The 23,278-nt window shown below is 43.3% G+C and overlaps 1 protein-coding gene across 1 annotated transcript in view; it reads left to right on the forward strand.

Moving 5' to 3' along the window:
• NCKAP5 (NCK associated protein 5) overlaps positions 1 to 23,278 on the forward strand; it is a 789,197-nt gene that overhangs the window by 517,587 nt on the left and 248,332 nt on the right. The window contains exon 7 of the mRNA XM_081142261.1: positions 16,976 to 17,125. Coding sequence (XP_080998387.1) covers positions 16,976 to 17,125 — 150 coding nt within the window. The remainder of the gene's footprint in view (positions 1 to 16,975; positions 17,126 to 23,278) is intronic.

Genomic DNA, 23,278 nt, shown 5'->3' on the forward strand with positions numbered 1-23,278 from the left:
GTGTGGAGTTCTCATGTTCTCCCCATGTCCATGGGGGTTTTCTCTGGGGTCTCCGGTTTCCTCTCGCATCCTAAAACTGTGCACATGAGGTGAACTTGCATGCCAGTGTTGTCCCTGTCTGGGTGTGGGTATGGGTGGGAGTTACCCTGTGATGGAAGGGCTTCCTGTCCAGAGTGGAGCCCCTGCCTTATGCCCTGAGCTGCCTGGAGAGACTCTGCCACCTGTGACCCTGAACTAGAATAAGCGGTTTGGAAATTAATGTATCTTACTGTTTTTATTGTTTCTTAAATGTATATAGAGCTCACTTTTATCTTAATATTTAACATTAGAAGTGGTTAAGGCTTTCATTTAGAAGTTTATTGATGTTTTTGTGACCAGAAATATGCCATAGGAGCATAACTCTTGTGTAGATCAATTAGCTTATGGTAAAATTGGTTTCATTATACATCATTTCACTTAAAGTCACAGATTCCAGGAACTTATACTTAAGGGAAAGTCATTCACGTGTCAGTGTGAGCCATAAACTCATCCTTAAACTGGAATTTAGGATGGAGGATTTGAGGGGAAGGAGACAAGGAAATAATTTTCCTGAGGCTATTTAGGAGCTTCTATGCGTCTGTGCTTCTTAAGTCTGGCTGGATGAGGCCTTGCCTGGGACACACGTGCCAGGGAAGAGGTGTTGAGAAGTAGCACTGGGTAGAGAAGTGGAGAGAAAGCCAGCACACGCAGCTCACAGATTGCAGCCATCAATGGTTTGCCAGGTGCCCTATGCATCCCCTTTGCCCTCCTGACCTCACACCCTCAGGACCCAGACCTCAGGCTGTTACGAGCATTGTAACTGTTGAAGACTTGATGTGCTGTCTCAGTGCCATTTACTGCCCGCTGTCTGTGGATGCACCATGTCAAAGTGACAAGTTCAAGGGACCTTTTGCAAGCCCTATTGAATTAGGGCCTTTTAATGGCTTATTTTCTGCCCTCATCTGTTTAAATGAATAAGCAAAGATTGATTGTCATTCATGATGATTCCATTGTTTCGTAAACATATCAAAATATATGTTTTTCCAAATGTGGTCTGTTTGCCATTCCACCCCCCAATAAATTTGGTTTCTACACAAAGTTAATAAGTTAGCACAGTAAATTCATTTCTCCCCATTAAGGCCAAGCCCGAATTAGAAAGCCTTTACCGTAATTATAAGTGATGATCTGAAAATAGTTCCATTGCAAGCATTCTTTTTTTACTTCATTTACAAAATGCCTTGTAAATATATCCTTAAGATATGAATTAGGCTGCATTACTCTTGAGTCACTATTTTTAATTTTTTCAAATCCTTCTATTATTGTATTTTTCTTCTCTTTGGCTTTTTATTTCCCTTTTTCTCCTGAGCATTGCATAATCACCATTGGAGAACTGGTGGTGAAAACTGCCACAATAACAGTTAATGTGTGTTTTACAATTTACACTTCCACATCCTCTCATTTGACCCTTGCATTAACCTTTCCAAATAGAAGGGCAGAAAGTCCAGCTTCACTTTGCAGGTGAAGAAACTGAGCTTCACAGAAGCAGCTGATTTTACGAGCATCGTACAGGGTAAGGTTACTGTGGACGTGGCCTTTTGATTCCGAGTCCCATAGTCTGCAGGAGCAGCATTAATTACATTCTGTACCAGTGGTTCTCCAACCTAGCCATGCCCTGGAATCATCTGGAGAGTTTTAAAAATTAGTGATGTCCTGGTTCCACCCAGGGATTCTGATTTAATTGGTCTGGGGTGTGGCCTGGTCATGAGGATTTTAAAAATCTAATGTGCAGTCTTGTTTGAGAACCACTACACTATGAGGCATTAAGTTGGGCTGCATATTTTTTTCTTGCTCATCTGCTAAAGCTCCCTACAACCAGGGTCTTGTTTTCATTAACCTACCACCAACATTTCCCCGAGAGTAGCCAACCTGCTACCTTTGTTTAGAAGGCACAGTGAGCTCTGGTGGGTGTGGCTGAGTTGGTTGGGCTTCATCCAGTGAACCATAATGTTGCCAGTTCAATTCCTGGTCTGCGCACATGGCCAGGTTGTGGGCTCCACCCCCAGTGGGTGGGGGTGCAGGAGGCAGCCCATCAGTGTTTCACTCTCACATGGATGTTTCTCTCTCTCTCACCCTCTCCCTTCTTTCTCTAAAAATCAATAAAAACTCGAAAAAAAAAAAAGGCACATTGAACTTCTGGGGAAGGTGGGAGCTGAGTTAGTCCTTGAAAGACAGTAAAATCCACATAAGTGGAAAGGCCCTTTGGTTCTGTGGGTTCTCTAATGAGAGACCACAGAGGAGTATGAGTATTCTGCCAAGGTACCCCAAAGGATTATGCGTACTCAGGTAAGAGAAATCAGAGGATAATGGGTAACCTTAAAGCTTTTAGAGGTTAGTATCCTGAGTGAGTCTCTCATTAGCTGTGAAATGTTTGTGGACTTACTTAACCTCTCAGGGCCTGGGGACCTCACTCCCAGCCATGTTCAGTCCATCAGTTAGTAGTGAGCGCATTGCTGAGGAGGCTCTCATGGGTCAGCAGGCAGGCCCAGGCTGTTGGGAGAACATGAGGACATGGGACACGTAGGTGAGTGAGTCACTCAGGAAAATGACTGGAGCACAGGCGGCCCCGTTCAGAGACCCCAGACAGGATGGACAGAGAACTAGTGATGTCTGAGGAAACATCAGTACTGAGGGAAGCCCTGCTGGAGAAGAAAATGACAGTAAAGCCTCAATATAACAGACTAATTTGGGCCATGGGGTGTCTGTGAAAGCCCAACTATATATTAAGTAGGTTTTCAGAATGTGTATTTTAAAAATTGACTAATTAATTAGTTGACCTATTTTTACTTATCTAGACATGTTTGTGTAATTATAAGTAAGTGTGGATTTTAATTTCACAGAAACATTTTCTATATATAGTACTATAATTTTAAATTTATACTGAATAGGTCTAGTAAATGTGTACATTCACCAGTCACGGTGAGTAAACAAAGCACAGGGCTGGGGCGTGGGAACATCAGCCACCCACGTTAAAACTGCTGCAGAAAGTCAGCCACTGGACACCACCACCAATTACCACATGTGATGTACCAGCTAATCATTGCCAAACATAGCTCATAGCGGTGACTCTTGGATTTAAATACGTAGACTATAGTTGTACATACGTAATATTTATTTATATCAGCAAAATTACTACAGTCTTTCTTCCAACATATGACCTATTCACTAAAATTTGTTAAAAATAACAGTGAATTAATAACAAAAAAAAATAACCAATTTAATTATAAGCAAATCTTGGTTAAAAGCATTTAAAAATTAACAAGGTGTTAATTTTTACATGTGACATATGGACTGGAACTTTTGTTGTTAAATCCAAAGTCCACTAAATCAAGGTCCGCACAGTGGAGGGTTTACTGTATTTCAATTGCATAAATAGGAGGGAATCATGGACACAAAGAAAACAAGACAAGATTCTCAATTAGCCCTAATTAGTTTGCCTGTTAACTGTGCTTGAGGCCTTTCTTCCATTTTTAAAATCTGAATAATTAGCAAGTTTTAGAAAGTTACCAAACTAAATGTTGGTCCTGATGTAATGAAAACCAGGCCCTGGAAAGACAGCATGAACTTGGCAGAGAAGATGTGGGCAGCCAGGCTCCACAGATGATCCTCATGATGAACCGCAAGCCTTTCACTGGGAGCTGAGTATCTGACTCTTTTACCGGTGTCGGGGTTAGTTCTGGGCGCACAGAGCCAGCTGAGCTCAGAGATGGTGAAAATGGAGCAGGATCCTTACTGTGTAACAAGAGTTACGGCCGGAGTGCTGCGGGGTGAGTGTTTTTAGTGAGGGGAAGTCTATAGAGTGATCATCTTGTATCTTGCACTTCAGGACTACTTGGAAAGGTCAGGTAATCTCATAATTTATTAAGGCAGCTAAGAGTGTAGACCATGTTTGCCAGCCTTTTATTGACATGTTGCTGTGAACAAGGAGGCCAGTCGCTGTTATCCATGATTTTCTGAGGAAAGATTTATGGTGATACGTGGAGGTCAGTCACTGTGTTGAGATGACTGGATAGTTAGCAAGTCCTAGGGGCTCAGAAGGAAGAAAGTTACCTCCAGTACCAGCCACCTCATTTTGCACGTGAGGAAACAATGTCACAGAAAACCAAGGTGCTTGCCAAGGCTGCACTGACCATGGATGGCAGACCTGGAGCGAGAAACCAGCTCAGTAGCTGGTTTTATGTTTCCTTCTTCCTGTGGCCACGGAGAGTCCCTTAGCACTAACATGACTATCGGTGGGATCCAGAGGACTATTTGTTGGGGTATGTTGGAAGACCTCTGGAGAGACTTTTGTCTCAGGAATCACAGCTTGCCCGGCTCATTGGTCTCATTGGTCTTTAAATGCACAGAGATCTTGCATGAAGAAATGGTTACTCAAGTTTTTGATGCACATTTATAGTGCTTTTCCAATATATATATGTATTTTGACTTTACTGATTATCTTTAAGACCACGCTTATTTCTGGTTTATCTGCGTCTCCTTGGAACCGTCTCTTACCACACTGATCCATCTGGCGGTGCTGCAGGTGTCTTCACCGGGCGCCCTGCCTCTCTGCCCCCCCTGTGGCTCTGAGTGGCTTGTCAGAATGTGCATCCCACTCGATGACAAAGTATCACCTCAAGTGATAGCTTCCAGCCGCTTTCAGGGCATAAGGGTAAAAATAATAGTGTTACTGTCAAAAAGCACACCAGGACAGCATTGCTGGCACATGTCTTCAGTAAAACTCCCCACAGTCGAGCCCTGCTCTGCGCGCTGAACTTTGTCTGACTAGAGAGAGCAGGTATTATTTAAATTGTACCTGGAAAAAGGTCATATTCTTGTTTTATCTTTAAGTTCCATTTAAGTGCACACAGGTGAGGCTTTTCTCTGTTCTGACATGAGCCCCCAAGAGAATTAACTAGATGATCCATCTCTGACTTTCTAAAGTGCAACTAATGTACCTCATTAGAGCTCTTCTTCTAGGTAATCCCAGAAGGTGGCAGGTGGGAGGAATGGCACACCTTGATTAGGAGCAGGTCCGAGAGTCTCCAGAAGATTGGAGGACATTTTAGGAGAGACAACACTGTGGCTAAAAACGTCATGCGTTCCTGTGAGGGATGTGTGTGGTGGCATGTCAGGTAAAGGAGAAGCATGCAAATCTCATGTCTAGGAGTGGAAGTCAGCTCAATGGCACTTTCATCTTTTAGGAAAACAGTCCATCTGTCCATTGCTTTGTGTTTCTGATAGTGAAATACTTGCTAAAAAATAGCTTTCTGTTGCAAGTACTTAAGAACAGGTAGTTCAGCGTTGAACTTACTTGGTGTCATTAGACGTAAAGGGAGATCATGTCATCTGGCACCCGGCAGCAGCGTATTGAAGGGCGCTGGGCCTTTGCTGAGCGCCCTGTGCTGTGGGGCGTGGTCATGAGGAGTGGCACATAGGACACTGTGCTCGCCCCCGAGGGCCTTACGCTAGAACTGGGGCGTGGGGAACCGCGTACAGGTCTGTTGACTGAATTCAGCACTACAAGTTGGCTTCTCCATATGAACTAATTATTATCATCATCATCGTCATCACCATTATTACATTTGAACACTTAAGGAACTACTTCTTAGCAGAGGCAATTTTCTGCCAATTCAATTTAGTTTAACAAACTCAGAAGATATGTAAATAGAAATATTTCTCTGCCAGCAATTGTGTACACACACACACACACACAATCGACAGTAGTCTATAGTATATAGTATAGTATCTGATTGTATAATAGTAGTGACCATATTTTCTGAATAAATTTTGCATATGTTGGTCATCTGACAATGTATATTTATGAGGAAAGTGAGATAGAACATTTTAAATTGTTTAAATTTACTTTAAAATTCTATTCAGGAATTGCAGACATATGACTGTTGTGGGTATATAAAAAGACACCAATAAGTATAGCCACCCACCTACCACTAACTAGTCAATGACTGAATTATTGGTTCCTTTGGGACAGCCAACCACCCTCAGTCTATGAACTCAGCTTTTCTCTGGAGGCTCTCTGGCTTCCCTGACCTGTGAATTTTTTCAGAAAATGGAACAGAGCAGAAGAGGGAAGGAAAGCGAGAGATTGAATTTGAATGCAAATTTTGACATTAAATTATGAGTTCTTTTTAATGACCTGTGCATGTTTAAGTGTGACCATTAACCACTGAAGTGCTTCATCTACATGACTTTCTTACTGTTTTTGGTTTCTTTCTGTTCAGGTTATACTCAGACAGCCATCCGTGGGCTACAACGAGACATTTCTATTGCTAATCTTAAATGCCCAGTCACCTAGAGCATCCCTTTATTGGAAATTACAGCTCACTTTTTCACGCTATTCTATTCCACAGTGGAGTTTTCCTTTGTATAAAGTGCCTTTAGAATTGAACTTTTTCTAGGGAAATAAATGTTGCTGATAGATGGAACAGGCCATAAAAGCATCAGGTGGAAATTTATTAATGTAACTCTACAGAGATGTTCAATGTGGAAGCTGGGCGGCAATACCGAGGAGGGTTTGGAGTGAGGGATCACGGAGTAGATGTGAATTGATACGCAGACGGTCGCGAGTTCATATTAGAGACGTAAAGAAACACTTGGTCCTCTTCTCCATCACGTGCATTTAATCTCGGGGATTCTGCTTGCGCTAGTTCACTTTGTAAGTCAAATCCAGAGATGAGAAAGAAGAGTTTTATATGTTTTGCCTGACAGTAGTAATCTTAAACTGTGAACAAATTGGGATGTTCTTTTCAAATCCTGTGATTTATCTGATGCTATTTTCCCCTCTTTAAAATATAGTATGCTAGTGCCGAACAAAAGCTGCTAGCAATCCCTGGCAATGTTTTTATGGTATTTCTTGAAATGCTATCTAAAGTGACAATATATTCTGTGCACCCTCCCCACCACTAGCAAACAAATGAGTAAATAAATCACAGAAGCTGACGCCACCAGAGCTCACCGGGCGGCTGTCGGCCAGACACCGGGCTCTGCGTTTCCGTTCACCTTGTGATACCGTGGGCTTCTAATGTGAACTAACTGAATCATCTTTAGCTGTGGAAGCGGAGTGGTCGGTTAAACCTATTCTGCTGATAGTCACCTGAGGCCAGACCTGACATCTCTGATAAAATCACCAGCTCCCTGGAGGATGGTCTGGGAGCCCTGGGAGAGATGCTGTCCGCAGCAGGGTTCAAAACTGAATAAAGATCACAGATTCCCAGAGAGAATTCCCATTAAGGACAGAGCTATAGGTGCATGAGAATGTCTGAAAGAGGCAACTGAGCTTGTGGAAAGAGCGTGACATTTGAAATGGGAACTGAATTCAAATTTTGGCTCTGCCGCTTACTGTCAAACAGGTCACTTAATAACCCATCAGAGCCTATTTTCTTTTTTTCATTATTGAAGTATGGTAGACATACAATATTATATTAGTTTCAGGTGTACAACATAGTGATTCAGCGTTTCTACACCTTATGATGTCACCACAATAAATCTAGCAACCATATGTCACTGTACAAAGTTATTACGATGTTATTGATTATACTCCCAGTGCTGTACATTACGTCCATGACTCATTTGTTCTGTAACTGAACAAAGCCTATTATCTTGTCTGTAAAGGGAGTCTAGAATTGTCCCTGTGGCTGCGAGTATGAATGGTGTGTATGAGGTGGTTTCGTTTAACTCTGAGGTGTTATACAAATATTAGATGCTATTTGTTATTTTTTGTGTTCTGAAAAGAGCTTAATGTTTCATGCTACCACCATCCCCAGCTCTGCCTTATGTGATCATTCCTAAATTAGAGCTTTTTATATGTTTCCTATACATTAGTATGTGGATTTAACACATGGGTGAATATTCAAAATGAAAAAATTCTGTTCTACGTTCTGTGACTGACTGGCTTTCCAAAGCTGGATGTCTCTTTGTATCTCTATGATTACGTTTTGCCACCTTCGACTTAGACAACTACATGCACTTGAGGTTTTTTTGTTATTTGGTTTTTGTCTTTTTTTAGCAACGGTAAGAAATAAGGGCAATCTCCATTAGAAGTGAATGGATGAGCTTGAACGGAGCCTAACTAGCAGCAGCAGCCGCATACGTGCCGTGTTTCCACGTGCAGGCCTGTGTGTGCACCAGGGTTTAAATGATAAAATGGAGACATGAGTGCATTCGCCTTATTTTTCTAAGGCCTGGCAACCAGGAGATACTTGGGATTATTCCTCCCATAGCAAATGCCTTCTGAGAGGCCTCATGTTGGGCACGATGTCCTGTGAGTATTAGGAGCACTTTTTACTGGTCTTGTGCCTTCACTGTGGCTCCAGACCGCAATCACAGCACTCAAGAGAAGCGCACAGCAAAAAGAGGACAGGTTTTTGGTTGTTGTTTTTTTTGTTTATGGTGTGTTTTCTTTCTTTCTTTTTTTTTACTCCTCACCTGAGGATATTTTTCCCATTGTTTTTCAGAAACAGTGGGGGGGGGGGAGGAGAGACAGACAGACAGACATCAGTGGAAGAGAGAGACATCAATTTGTTGCCTCCTGCATGTGCCCCAACCAGAGCTGGGGATCGAGTCCGCAACCGACGTAGGTGCCCTTGGCCGGAATCAAACCAGGGACCCTTCAGTCCTCAGGCCAAGGCTCTAACCACTGAGCCAAACCCACTAGGGCTGGTGTGTGTTTTTTCAAGTGAGAGAGAGCTTGTTTTAGGCAACGTATCTTCCAGGCAGACATAACTTTCCTGTCAGTCTGCATTAAATCCTGGAGCTTCATCAGTGTTTTAAATACTTACCTTTCAAAGTTGAGTTTTTACAGATGATCAAAATTGGATACATTTGGGTTGGTCTCTGTCTGTGCATTTTATTTACAAATGAAGAAATGAAGGAGCAAAGAAGTCACTGGGCTTGACTAAAGTCACACAGCTGGTTAGTGACAATTGGAATGCAGATTTTTTATTTCTATTTGTTCTAAAACTTGATAAGAATGGGTCGGTGTTCCCACCCTGGATACGAATAGTTCACAGGGAGATGGGACTTCATGGACCTCAAGAAACAGCTGACGTTGACGCTCCCTTGATCCTATCCAGTGAAATGCCAAGGCACGTCCAAATGTGACACACGGTCTTTCCCTCTGAGCTAATTTGGGATTCTCCAACTTGCCTTACAATCTTGTGCTCAAACCTAGTGTCGCTTCCCTGGGCCACAGGGCTGAGATCCGGCCTTAGCACCACCCCCCCCACCCCCGTAGGTAACCACACACACCCAGCAGGGCTGAGCGTGGGGGTGGGGCAAGGGGAGAGGGGCAAGAATGTTTAAACGTCTTTTATTGCTTCTCTTACTCAAATTGTAAGCCCATCATCACAACCAATTGCCACTTTGTACCTCACTTAGGACATTGATGGACAGATTTCTCCTTACTCTTATAAAAACACAAGGGACAAGCAAGCCTTATTTTTAAATTAGGAAGGCTTTCCAAGCAGGAAAATAGTTTTCCTCCCATACTGCACACACAGAACCTGTCCCTTGGGACATTCGTGCCCTTTGCTGTAGAAGCCATTCGAAGTAGTTACAGGCTGTTAATGCCATCTGCTTCCCTGAAAAGGCACAGCCATAGCAGGGTGGCATTGGACACTCAGAACTCAGAAATTGTCCAAGGGTCTCTCATCTCCCTAAGGTAGACTGGTTTCTATTGTGTCTGTCAACAGCTGGCATCTATTACTGAGTTAGTGCTTAGCACGCTCTCGGTGGGCATGCGCCAGCTTGCTTGGCTTACAGCTGTGGTCCCAGTATACTATTAATAGCTACCCTCTTTACTCTCTAGTGGTTTGAATGATTAGTAATTATCTGTTCATTCACTTATTATAAAAATTAGATCAAATGTACAACCACAAAAACTTACTGAAGCGACGGTGATTCATGTTCTGTGCTGGGGCATCTTTGTCCAGAGACTCTTCACCTTCGACATTGCTTAATTACCTGGGGTGTTCTCCAAAATTGGAGTCCTGGCTCCACACTTAGATGCTGTGATTCACTAGGGCCACTGTTGGCCGGGGTATTTGAATTTTAAACAAGCGATGCATCTCCCTTCCCCTCCCCCCATTGACTCTCATGCCAGTTGCTGTTGGCCCACTGTCTGAACAGCGGTGCCCTAAGGAAATGTTAGTTGTTTGTCATTGTTGGAGGAAGTTCATACTAAAGTACCAAAATTACAGGATGATTTACAAACCACAAGGTCTCATTTTGTGAGCTTGTCATAGTTCAGTCAACTCCTGCTTAGACTATTGCAGTAGCATCTTTTTCCCACATCTTTGTTAACCTCCCTCCAATCTATCTTGCGCACTGTACCAGACAGCTGTTTCTGAACCCAAGCCCTACAGAGTTACCCCCCCCCCCCCCACACACACACACACCATCGATGGCTTCCCATTGCCCGTAGGATAAAGGCAAAATTCCCTGACTTGTGGCCCGGCCCCATCAGCCCAGCCAGCCTCATTTCCCTCCCCAGCTACACAAAGCTCCTTTCAGACCTTTTAAATTGCTCTCCCCTCCTTCCCCCTCATGGTCATTTCCTGGTTAACTTTCATGGTGTTCACTGTGGACATTTGCTTCCTGACCTCTCTTCTGCATCCCTCTATCATTGACTCTTGAATCCCCAGGAAACTCTGCTTCCCACACACATCACAGTGCTATTTACATTAGACTATCATCTGTCTCCTTCCACAAGACTCTGAGCCCCATGAGAGCAGGGGCCACCTGTGTTTTTATTCACATTTGCATGCCCAGCATCTTCCATCCAGCACATACGAGTTGCTCAGTAAATATTTATTGGATGGATGGATTAATTAATTAATTATAAAGTAAGGTGAGCTCAGGAAACTTCCATGAATCCAACTGTGTGCTGGGCTGGGGAAGCTGGTGACCGGAAGATGGATAAGACCCTTTTGGGGAAGATGGATAAGACACTTTGATTCTCTCCCTCCACGATGCTTTTGACTGGCCGGTGGGCGGCCAGCAGTGAAGAGCTCCACTGCCTGCTCTTAGACTAACTGGCTCCCTGACCGGCCATCTGTCTGAGTTGAGCAGATGCGCCCCAGAGCTCTGTGTCGATTGGCAGTATTTTACATAGGCCTAATGGTGCTGACTGTTTGAGAACAAAAAATGAGGGTTCCCCAGAAATTGAATCATTGCCCTGGTTCGCTTAGAGAAACTCACAGCTCTGAGGATTGCTTTATGTTCTGCCATGGCCAAGTTTGATTTAAACCCTTGGATGCTAACTGAGCTCCTCAATCTTGAACTTCCTGCGCACCAGCTGGTATTTGTCCAGGTAAACAAGCTTATGGTCTCAACCATATATGAAATATGTGGGGAGTGAAAGTTGTTTGCGTGGTGGCCTCCCTTTTATAGAATTCACTGCTGATGGAAGTCCATAAAAACCTGAAACATGAAAACTGGTATCAGCTCACTCCCTTCGTAGTGTGGCAGTCTCAGGAGTAGACTTGGCTTATTTTTTGTGTGTCTCTCTAGGAGGCGCATAGGAGAATATATGTCATTTAAAAACATGTTTCTGACTTCTGTCTTGCTTTCTCTCTTTTACCATGTATATCATAGTCATTAACCGGCATACAAACTAAAATTTCTGATTTAAAAAAAATCTAGACTATTTATATGTGAAGAGAATACATATACTTGATTTTTTTAAAATTGTCATGCTTTTATGAGTGTAATGTAAGTTGAACAGCTACCCTTTCTGAAATCGACAATAGTGACCTGCAGTAGGGTGTTTTCAGCTCTCTCTTCTACTTTCTCTCTTATTTTTCTCTTTTGTTCATCTACTTACTTACAACACATTTTTCCACCCATCTTCCCTCTTTCTCTTTATTACATTACACTCTAACACTCTCATTGGTAAGTGACGAAGGAGACAAGAGCAGAGAAAAGGACAGGACAGATTACCCTACCTTCTGGGTTTGTTTCAGGGCATTTTAGAATATGAAACACCAAGAAGTGGGCTTTTTGGTCTGTGAGTAGTCTGAGCTACATACAGTCATGGCTTTCTTTCCTGGGTGGTGTCACATCAGAGCAGCCACAGGCCTCCTCTGCAGAGGACATCAGCAGTGGCCGCCCATCCCCCAGAGCTGCCCAGAGTGCCCCTGTGGCTCCCAGCTCTCTGTGTCTGTGTCAGAGGACATGTTTATGTGAGGGGTGTGCAAAGCCTTGCTGCCTGTGGCAGCCAGAGCCCCAGGAGGTTGACCCCCAAGCTACCATTGATTCTCAGGGATTGGTGCATAAACATGCAACTCCCTCAGCCCTGGGGTGGGATGATCCTGAGGCCTGGGTTCTGCCCCTTTTCCCTGAGTTTCCCACAGATTTGGCTTCGGTCCCTTACTAGTATGCCCTTCAGTGGCTCCCTCCCTCCCTGATGCTCTCTCCTACTGGTATTTCCTGCATTTCTCAAATCAATTGTATACACTCCAATCCTTGTTCTGCAAGAACGCAAGCCAGACACTAACTAATGGTTTAGAAATACAAGCTGGGACGTTAAGCTGCAAAGCGATATTTTGCAGGGAACTGCACTTGAAAGAAACTTGACTTTTCCATCAAAGCCCATCACCCTCTGCCTTCTCTGCTCTGCAGATCTCTTCTGCGTACACCCCCACTTTCGCTGCCATCTCCAGTGCCCCCTCTCCTCTTAGTTCTTCAAACAGCTCAGTTTCTGTAACTTGAAAAAGGTTCCCACTTGTCTCTGCAATGCCCTTCAGCCACAGCTCTTTGTATTCCGTTTCCTGCCCTGCCAAACTTTCAAGTGAGTGTCTAAAAAATTGCCTCTATTTTCTCTCTTCACTTTTTGCTTAACCACTGCCGATTTGGGTGCCATCATTCCACTTTAGCCAAACCTCTCTCGAGTTCCCACTAACAGCCTTCTTATTACAGAGCGGAGAGGCCCCCATTCTCTTCTCACGTCACCCCGTTACTGTTGAGTGGATCGACAGTATTTCCTTCCTGCAAATTGCCTTGAGGATTTGAAATCTTAGAACTTTAGCACCGAAAGGGACAGTGAGTCCAGCCCTTGCGTTTTATGTCGTGGTGAAACTGAAGGCTAAAACGCAAAAAGGTCCAGTGATTCGCCCAGCAAAGTGCAAACGTGTAAAAGCAGGGCTTTGAATCCAGGGCTTCTGACCTGCCAATCCAGTATGGAAACTACTTTTGGCAAGTCCTTATCTAAAACTTTCCAAGTATTTCTAATTTTTATCCCTTCCTATAAAAAGGCCTCCCAGCTGATCTCCCAGCTCCTTTCCAGCACAGCTCACACTCCACTGCAGCAGCCAGGACGATGTTTCTGAAATTTAAATCAGTCTATCACTCCCCCATTCCCTCCGAGCCTTCTTTTACTGCACTTAGAATAAAATCCATACTGCTTTCTACTCCTTGCAAGACCCTCCATGGTCCAGCTCTCTTGCTGATCGCATCTTCTATTCATGCGCTTTAGTCACTGTAAGTCCATCCTAGGGACTCCTTTCAGCTGGCCAGCGAGGTTAGTTTATAGCCCGGCCACTGGGAGCTTGCTGGCTGCGCCTCCTCTCTGGAATGCTTTCCCCCCAGACCACATGGCTGCTTCCTTCTTACCAGTTTTTCCCAGCCCAGATTGTCACCTCCTCAGACAGCCTCACCCTGAAGTCCCATCTCTAATATTGTCCTAAACATACCACTGCCGGTCACATCCTGATGATTGATGTTCCTCATAGCATTTACCACTAGCTATAGCTATGTAACTTACTTATTTCTTTTGAGGATTGTCACGTTTCCCACCATTCAAATATACGTTCATGGAACTTGACCACATCTCCAGCATCTAGAACAGTGAATGGCCAGTAATTGGAGCTCAATAAACATTTGCAGGATGAACAAATGAATGAATGAATCATGTCTGACTTCTTCTTTCTCAGGTCCAAGAACCCTTTGTCTCTTTTACCCTTCAGTCCTGTTCCTCAACTACTGTCTCAAATGTTATTCTGTATTATAGCCTAGCTGGTCTCCTCATAAACCAACAAGGACAGAACTTACTCCTGACTGGGAGCCTTTGTTTCAATTTTCTCTGTAACCCAAAGTCCCACCCTCTGCCTCTCTAACTAGTCAAGTTGTACCCCTCTGTCACAGCCTAGTCAGGCTCCGTGTCCATGAAATCACAGCTAGCAGCCTGCATTGATCGCCTTTTCTCCAAATAATGTAAGGTGGCTCTTGTGTTTTATATAATCTAAACACTCATACTTAACCTATTTTATCTTGAATTATTTCCAGTTGTTTCATATAGTAATATTCAGGCACTGTGTCTAAACAGACCTTAGGGGTGTGTGTATGTGTGTGTGTTCAATCTGTTCATGTTATTTGTAGGTTCTGTATTTGTGAATTTGCCTTCCCCCTAAATTTATTTTCAGTCTCCAAATCAACACTTGCAGTGTTTTCATGGTCATTCATGGACATTCACAGAGTAGTGATAATTTTGTCACCTCTTGTGCTCATTTATAGCTGAGGTCAAACCAGGCAACACCCTGCCTCTGGTTTCTGCTGTCACACCATAAACTAGTGTCCTTTCTGTGCCCTATCCCCCATTCTCCCTCCACTTTTTCCCCTTCCACCCAGCCCCCACCCCAACCCACCCCAGGCCTTCCCCACACTATTGTCTGTGTCCGTGGGTTATGCATATATGTTCTTGGTTAATCTTGAAGTGTCTTTAAATAGAAGCACTCATAAAACAAGACTATGTATTGATTTGTGATAATAGTGTTGTGGCCAGAGGCCTACAGAACCAAACTCTGTATTCCCCCTAGGAGCACTGATTCAGTACTCAATAATTCTGGGTCCATGACTACTTTATAGGACATAACTACTGTGGATAAGGAGAATTGACTGTATGTGTGTGTATGTTGTATATTCATTTGCCTCATATAGGCATGCTGGAGACAAAGAAACCAAGAGTTAGTGAAATTAAATGGTTTGCCCAAGATTATTTGCCAGGCTGCTAAAAGGGTAGATCTGGAATCTCAACTACCATAGTCCAAACTCTCTGAGCTGCTCACTCACCATACCAGCGACTTTTCTTTTGTTTGTTTAATTAGCTGTAGAACCTAAGTATTATAGGGTGTGTGTGTATATGTATATATGTAGTATGTGCATATATATGTACATACACATACACACACACATATGCCATTGGCTGAAAGAACAGTGAAAAGCCATAATTCATACAGAGAAATAGATGTAGGTAATATTTTTAAAACAGTTTGCTTTACAATCCCAGTTTAGGGTTTTGTTGTAGTGATCCTGAATCTTAAAAAAGAAGTAGAAGGACCTCTTCATTGCAAAGTTGAGTTCCTAGATCTACAGACTTCATATTCCACATCATGGGAATGAAAGCCCAACAGGCGAACAAACCTTAAAGAATCAAAGCTATAAAAATATGCCCATGACCTGGATTTTTGTCCTGGCCTGAGGATCTGCACCTTCAACTTGCCCGACATTTATCTGAGCTGAACTCACATACCCTATGGATGTGAACACACCTGCACACTACACTGTGTGCGGTTGGACAGGCCTGATTTCATAAAGAGCTGCCACCTTCCTATTCATTGTGCATTTCTATAGAGAGGTGACAAGGAAATTATATCTTGAAATCTATACAAAGTAGATTCACATGGGTCAAGATACTATGTGGTCTTCAGCTATATATGTACATATATCTTCACATACACATATGTGTACATATATGTGAAAATATTTTTCTATACTTCATCATTTATTTTCAAAAGATAAGTTGAATATTTTTGACACCTCCAAAGCACCTGTGTGTGCAGTTTGGAAACCTGTTATTTTTCCCTCTTTTGCTATTTTTCTTCTCTGAGTAGATTGTGTAAGTGGCTAGAGGTTAAGAATCATATCTTTTGTGCTTCTGTATTTGCAAATGGTCTTGATTTAGTGCTGAAGATAAAGAAGTGGCTGATCATTGATAATCCGATGCAGCCCATGGTGACAACCAGCTGTATTAAGACAAGGATTTCTGCAGCACTGTGGGGAGAATTAGTGTAATGGAGTGATGTCACCCATTTCTGTAGCATCAGGGTCTGGATGTATATACAAAATGGGTGGCATTTTTTTCCTATGATATTCTCTTGACATTTATTTTTTCCCTTGAAAACAAGAGCCGGTTGTGAGGCTCAAATTAACACATCTCAGCTTCCAAAAAGCTGCCAGAGACAAGGTTGAGTGAGGTACTTCCAGCAGGGAGGTAAGACCAGATAACCACATTTCTGTCTGCCTCAAGGCTGTACTGCAAATCCTGGAGTGCTAGAAAAGGGACTACGGGGTCCTTAAAAGCTGTGTCATTACTGAGCCAAAGGAACACATTGGTTTCAGCTTAGAATTCTGATTTCTAAGAATTCAAAACTTAAAATTCCTTATCATGTCAATATTTATTGAATATTTTCCTTCAATTAATTAAATGGCTTTATGCCCAATGACTTTAATGATTCTTTTTTGAGGAGCTAAGCTGTTCACAAATCAAGGTATGAAAGTTGATTTATTTGTGCCCAGTTTAAAGCACAACTGAATTCCATGGTGCAGATAAAAATGGATTAACCGCAGGACTCCAGCCAAGGCTTTGTGGGCTAGGCCACTTCTCCAGCTGGGCAGAGGACATGTGGATTCAGAGGCAGTGACCCAATGGCTTTGTCCTGCCAGGATTCATTAAAAAATATCTACTGTGTTTATTACTATAAGCACCACTCAGAATTTGTTCAGCGAAATCTCTACCTCAGCCCCAGAAAGAATGCAAAAGCAGTAGGGAGATTCCAAAATGTTCATCCGTAGACTCTTGTTTATTTTTCAGTGGAGGTTATTGCCAACCAGAGTTCTCTCGCTTCAGGAAACGCTGTCGGAGGATGAGAGGAAGCACAGAGAAGCTCTGGAAGATCTTCACATGGCGGTCGATGAGGACTCGAGGAGCGAAAGCAGCAGCGCGGATGAAGGCAAAGAAAAGACCAAGTTGCTGTTAGAAAGACTGAAAGCTCTAGAGGTACGAAATGAAACGATTTTTACACATTTAAAGAAAAATAAGTGTTCTGCTTCTTTTGTTGGCGCTGGTTTTGAGTCACTATAAATGTTTCCTTCTCGAGTCTCAGTTCCCCAGACTAATAGGATCCCCTCTCTCCCATTGTGATTACTCTGTTGGTGAAGGGCTTTCATCTGCAGCGCTCAGAGACTCCTGGCCTAGTGACTGTGATTGTATTGCCTTCAAAAAGAGTGCAGCAGACAATGATTCACTTTAAATTCAGTTCAGTCCTCACGCTGGACCAGTTCTCCTAAAGTTGAAAGAGGAGCTGTTCGCTATTTCACTTTGTTTACCCAGTACCTGATATAATGGATGAGTGAGTGGATTAATAAATATCCAATAGTATGTAAGCATGATTGTAAAAAGATAAAATTTTAAGCAGAATCATCACTTTTTTAAAAATCTGTGTGGAAGTTCAGTGTAGAACATTAATGTAGAGGTGAAGCTTAGCTAAAGGTGCCTGAGGGAGGTTCTTGAACTTTCATAGTCCTTTAAAGCGTGTTTGAAACTGCTGGTCTATTACTTAAGGGCATTTGACGTCACTTCAAGTGTTAATTCCTGAATGTGTCTAGCAGCCCTCAAAGAACATTCCAGTTATTAGTTCTTGATAGATTTTTTACATGCTGAAAGATTTAGCAGATGCCTTTTTCTAGGAGTGGGTTTATCTCATTTTAATAAGTTTTCTGTTAGCATGTACAACTGAGACATAATTATTTTAAGCAAGGAATATGGGTGGCCTGTCTCTTCTTTTTATTTTTTTAAAATATGTTTTTATTGATTTTAGATAGGGAGAGGAAGGGAGGGCGAGAGAGAGAAACATCAATGAGGGAACCATCGATCGGCTGCTTCTTGCACACCCACTACCGGGGATTGAGCCCACAACCCAGGCATGTGTCCCTACCAGGAATCAACCTAGCGACCTTTCCGTGCATGGGACAGTGCCCAACTAATTGAGCTACACCGACCAGGGCCGCCCATCCCTTCTTAGACTAGGTGCAAGGGGCCTTCAGAACCTCTGCAAGTGTAGCTCTCCCATCGGGCCTACAGAATTATGACACTTCAGCAGGGTGAAGACGTAAGATTGGAGACATCTTGTTTTCTATGGCTGGCTCCTGAAATCTTGCCTTGAAGCCACCAGGTGGTCTATCGTGGGCATACTACCCTTTTTACTCTAATTTCCTCAGCAGTAGTAGAGCAACATTGTTGAGATTATGGATTTTGGAAGCAGATTCCTGGGTTTGGCTTGAATCCTAGCTGTACTACTTTCTAGTTTTGAAACCTTGGGCAAATTAATTAGGCTCTCTGTGCCTCTGTTTCTTCAACTGCAAAAATGGGGCTAATAAGAGTGACTCACCTAACAGGGAAGTAATGCGGGTTCAGTGAACTAGTATGTGTTTGTACAGAGTGCCTGGCACATGGGCTCTTCTATCCACCCTCTCCAAGCCAGCGCGCCTGCCGGTCCTTCATTCATCTTCCCTGTATCTGGACACAGCGATCAACAAAACCCCTGTGAATGAAAAGCTCCAGCCCCTGCACACAGGAGGGACTGAAGGGAGATAGGAAAGCAGGTGGTGTCGCACATGGGCAGAGAGAGGGCAGTTTAGGGAACCTCCGGCAGCTCCCCTTGGCCAAACGGCCAGAAGTCACTCCTTCCTTCCAAAGTTCTCCTCCCTTTTTCATTTTGAAGACAGTCACTGTGAAAAGTGGGAGCGCCTTCTCAATGGACACCAGAGTTTCCCTCCGAGAGCTTGGGAAACAGCTCTGTCTTGAGGATGAATGAACTGGATTTAACAATAGGGATGAGTGGATATTACAAGTTCCTGCTTCCCTAGAACCACGTACTTAAGTTGTTAGTTTTACTTATGGTTACAGTGAAAAATGCTTAGTTTACCTAATTATCACTGCCAAAACATTGTGAACAACATTTTATTTAATCAAGTCAAGAGGTATTTAGAACATATCTTTGGCAGTGTTTCTTAAGCCCTTACTGAATAAAAAGAAGCAGAACCTCTCCTTTTAATTTTACTTTTTTACTTTCACAGAGACCTTTCTACTTCAGGCAACAACTCTCGCATCCAGCATTAGTTGAATGCAATAGGTGCTATTTCTAAGTGCCGTTAAGCTTCACAATTTTAATTCCCTAAAATACTTTATTTTCTAAGTTAATTTTCTCTAGGCAAAGTGTTACTGCTTGTTTTCTAAAATTCTTTGCTCAATATTAAGTTGACTCTCTCCTTGCCCCCATATATCTTACTATTTATTGTCTACAGGTAATAAAAAGCGATCTCCATTAAATATATATAATATATGTATATACCTACATATATAACCACACACACATATATATATCATCCAATTCTTATATGAATTTCATGTTTCTTTATTTTTTAAAAAAATTATTATATCTGCTTTCTGTATAATCATTTACATTAAGTTAGCAATTATTGTGTGCAAATAGAAGGCTCATTCTAGAAGGCTGCATTCAGAGCCAGTCAAGGACCCCCCCACAGGTTTATACACCTCAACCAAATGCTATTCCGGAAGATTGCAGGGGCATTAAATATAATTCTTCAAAATTACTTGCCCAAATTATGATGCTATACAGCAAAATTTTAGAAAACCAAAAACTATTTGTCATTGGTGTGTTTTTGAAACAACCAGTACATGTACCCTGACCTCTTGGCCCCTGGTTGTAGGGAGCACCAAAGAATGATCCTCAGGGTGGTGGGAAGCAGCCTCCTTAATTCGTGTTCCCCAAACACATCCCAAGAAGCTGTGGAAAAGCAGAGGAGATGCAGAGGTGACTTCTGATAATGCTATAGTTTTGATTACTATCATGAGAATATTTTAAAACAACCAAGGTTGAGGAGCCCGTGACTTTGAGAGTTGAGTAAATATGGTCCAAGCACAGTATCCGTCAGCCTGAGGAAAGTCAAGTGCCACCCCTACCCCAGAGTGTCCCTTCCTGGGGTCCTTCCTGGGCCTGAATTCCTACCTGCACTTGATTTTAAGTCCTTCTTTCTCCTTCCCAACCTCACGTAAAGCAGAGCCCTCTTTACTCAATTTTTTCCCCAAGTCCAACCCCACGAAGGCTATGTGCTCACGGCAGAATATTCCAAAGGCCAAGCGCTTTGACCTTGGTCTCAGCCGGCTGTTTTCTCTAAGCCCTTCAGCGCCAGGACACTTCACACGTGCCCCTCTCCTTGACCCCAGCCTCCTACCCCGAGCACGGCCGGCTCTTTCCTGCTCTCTCTCAGCCAAGTTCCCATCACTGACCATGCTGAGATTTGGGGGTCTGTGTACCCCACTCACGGTGTCACTCCATGCGCCTCCCAGGGCTCACCGAGGGCTTTGCTAAATAAGACATTTACCTTCCAAGGACAACTCTAGGGCCAGCAGGCACAGTGATATCAGCACACACACCGCACGTGTTCCCCTTCTCTTCTTAGCAGTTGCTTTCTCTACTTGGTGTCTTGGTTTCAGCCATTTTCAGTTGTTCATGAAGAAGAGGCGGCCACTCACCCTCACCTCCCCGCAGCGACTTCCCCTGGGACTAAATTATAATATTTGCTTAGGGTCCCGCTGTCTGGTGGAGAAACCATTTGGTGTATTTATGTTTCTGCCCTAAGGGACCCCCTGGGCGATATGGATGCCACTTGAACATTTTCTGGAACTTTTAAGTGTTAGATGTGGTGTTTTCTATTTTTTTCATATTTAGACTTCCAAGGCTGCTATTTCAGAGACTGCTTACTCAGAATAAAGCTCACCATTTTTAACATGTTGCAGGCCCCTTCTGTCAAAGACCACTCCTCACCCCACCTCATCCCACACCACTGACTCAAGGATTCTTCCCAGATTTGACCTCCATAATGTATTGACTGGACCTTGTGTCATCTCTGTTCTCTAATCCTGGACTTCAGCCTCAGGCCCAGGCTTGCTTATGGCATGTCCCTTGAATACAGGATTTGCCTGTCTCCAGGCCCCCTTCCCGCATCCCCTCAGCCCTTCCTCCCTACTCACTGACCAACTTCATACCTTACTAGAAATCGGGATGAGACCCCCTTAGCTCACTCTCAACTCCCAGAGCATCTCTGACTCCTAGACTCTAGCCAGGGGGAGAAGAGGCCTGAGACCACCTGGGAGTCCTGAACCTCAAGGACCTAGAGTCTAGGTAAATGCCGATGCTTTAGTTATAGCCTCAAGGTCAGAAGAACGTGGCTTCTTACAGGGAAAAACCTATTTCGTGCAGAAAAATATGGTAATTCCATGTGCTAAAGTGAGTAACAGCTTTCTCTCCTCAGTTATACCTTTCTGTGAAAGTATGACAGTTAAAATGCTAGGCATAAGCATTTTTTGTTAATCAGTAATTCCTGTTTAAAATGAGGTAGTTTAATTCTCAAACCTGGCTGCACATCACAATTACATGTTGAGTCCGTAGTTGATAGATATTTATTTAATACCTTCTGTGGGCCGAACACTGTTTAGACACGGGGATTAGATCTCCAAGCCATTGAACTGAGACAAAAATACATATTTAATAAAATAATGAATAAGAAAGGAAACAAATGAACAGACAAACAAGTACCTCTGAACAAGAAAAATGAGCTGATATGGTAATAGGAGAGTGGGGATGGAAACGAGAGAGGTATTTACCTCCAGCGACCTCTGATGCTGGGCCTGCTGCGTACAATATAAATGATAAAAGGGAACCAGCTGAGTGGAAAGCTGGACAAAGGACCAAAAGAAACTGCAAGTGTGAGATCCCAAAGATGGTAGAAAGCCTGCAAGGTAGAGAAACAGAAATAGGAACTTTGTCCAGGGACATAAAGTAGAAGGTTAAAAAATGGAAAGAAGATGAGTTGAGAGAGGTAGACGGGGCCCAGACCCTGTGAAGCCTCACAGGCCAGAGTCACAGTAAAGCCTTGGAGCGTAATTACAAGGTAAAGGAGGCCGTTAGGGATTTCTAACTAGGGAAATCACACGATCTGACTTGGGCCTCAGTGAGACGATTCTTGCTGCCCTATGGGCTAATAGCAAGACAGAGGTAGAGGCAGGAACACCAGGCAGGAGGTATTTTCAGATTCCAGATGAAAGCTATTAGTAGCCTGGTCTAGGATGGGCACCTAGGACTAACGGAATAATACTAATACTATATAATAAAGCACTGGACTTGCGGGGAGTAAAGATGTCAGTATTGTCAAAACCTTATATGGGGCTTACGATGTTCCAAGCAAGAAGCATATATACTATTTTAATCTTTAAAACAACCCTGTGGGTAAGGTAGATCTGATAATTATCATACCCATTTTAAAGATTAGGAAATTGAGCCCCAGAGATGTTGGGTAACTTGCCCAATGTCACAGAATAAGTAAGAGAATCAGAATTTGAACTCCAGTTGAATGGTTCCGCTATGCTGTGCTGGTAGGAAATGGCCAAGTGAGAATACATTCTAGAAGTAAAACCTGGAATTCCTGATGACGTGGATGTGGCATATAAGAGAAAGTGAGAGATCAAGGGTGGCTTCTGGTCTTTTGGTTGCACCACATTTCTGAGGAAGGCCAGGCTTGCAGGAGAGGCGATGTGCAGAAAGGAACGTTCAATCATCGGGGTTTTTTGGTGCATATGAAGTTGAGATGCCTGTTAAACATTCAAGTGATGATGTTCCCTAGGATATTGGATAGCCAAGGCTCAGGTCAGGGCTAGAGATACGGATTGGAGAATCATCAGCATATAGATGACAGTGCATTGTGGGACTTAACAAGGCCACATCAGAAATGAGTGTAAATGTGGACCTTAAGGGGGTGCAGCCCGGCCCCTGGCTTCTCCTCTCATGGAGGCCTGGCCGAGGGGGAAGAGCCTGCTGGTGAGGCTGGGAAGAGGGGCTCATGTGGCAGCAGGGAAGTCAGGCGGAGGTGTCCGAGAAGCCTCAAGAAGGGGTGCTTCGGAGGCAGCCTTGTGCAGGGCTGCTGAGAGAGTAGGAAAGATAAAGCACAGAATTCCTCATTGGCTCATCAGGGATGGGCCAGCTAAAAGCTTGATAATAACAGTCTTTGCTTGGAGTGGCTAGGAGGTGTGGAGACAGCCGGTAATAAATACAGCTCTTTTGAGAAGTTTTCC

The sequence above is a fragment of the Miniopterus schreibersii genome (genome assembly GCF_964146895.1).
Source record: "Miniopterus schreibersii genome assembly, chromosome: 7".
Lineage (NCBI taxonomy): Eukaryota > Metazoa > Chordata > Mammalia > Chiroptera > Miniopteridae > Miniopterus > Miniopterus schreibersii.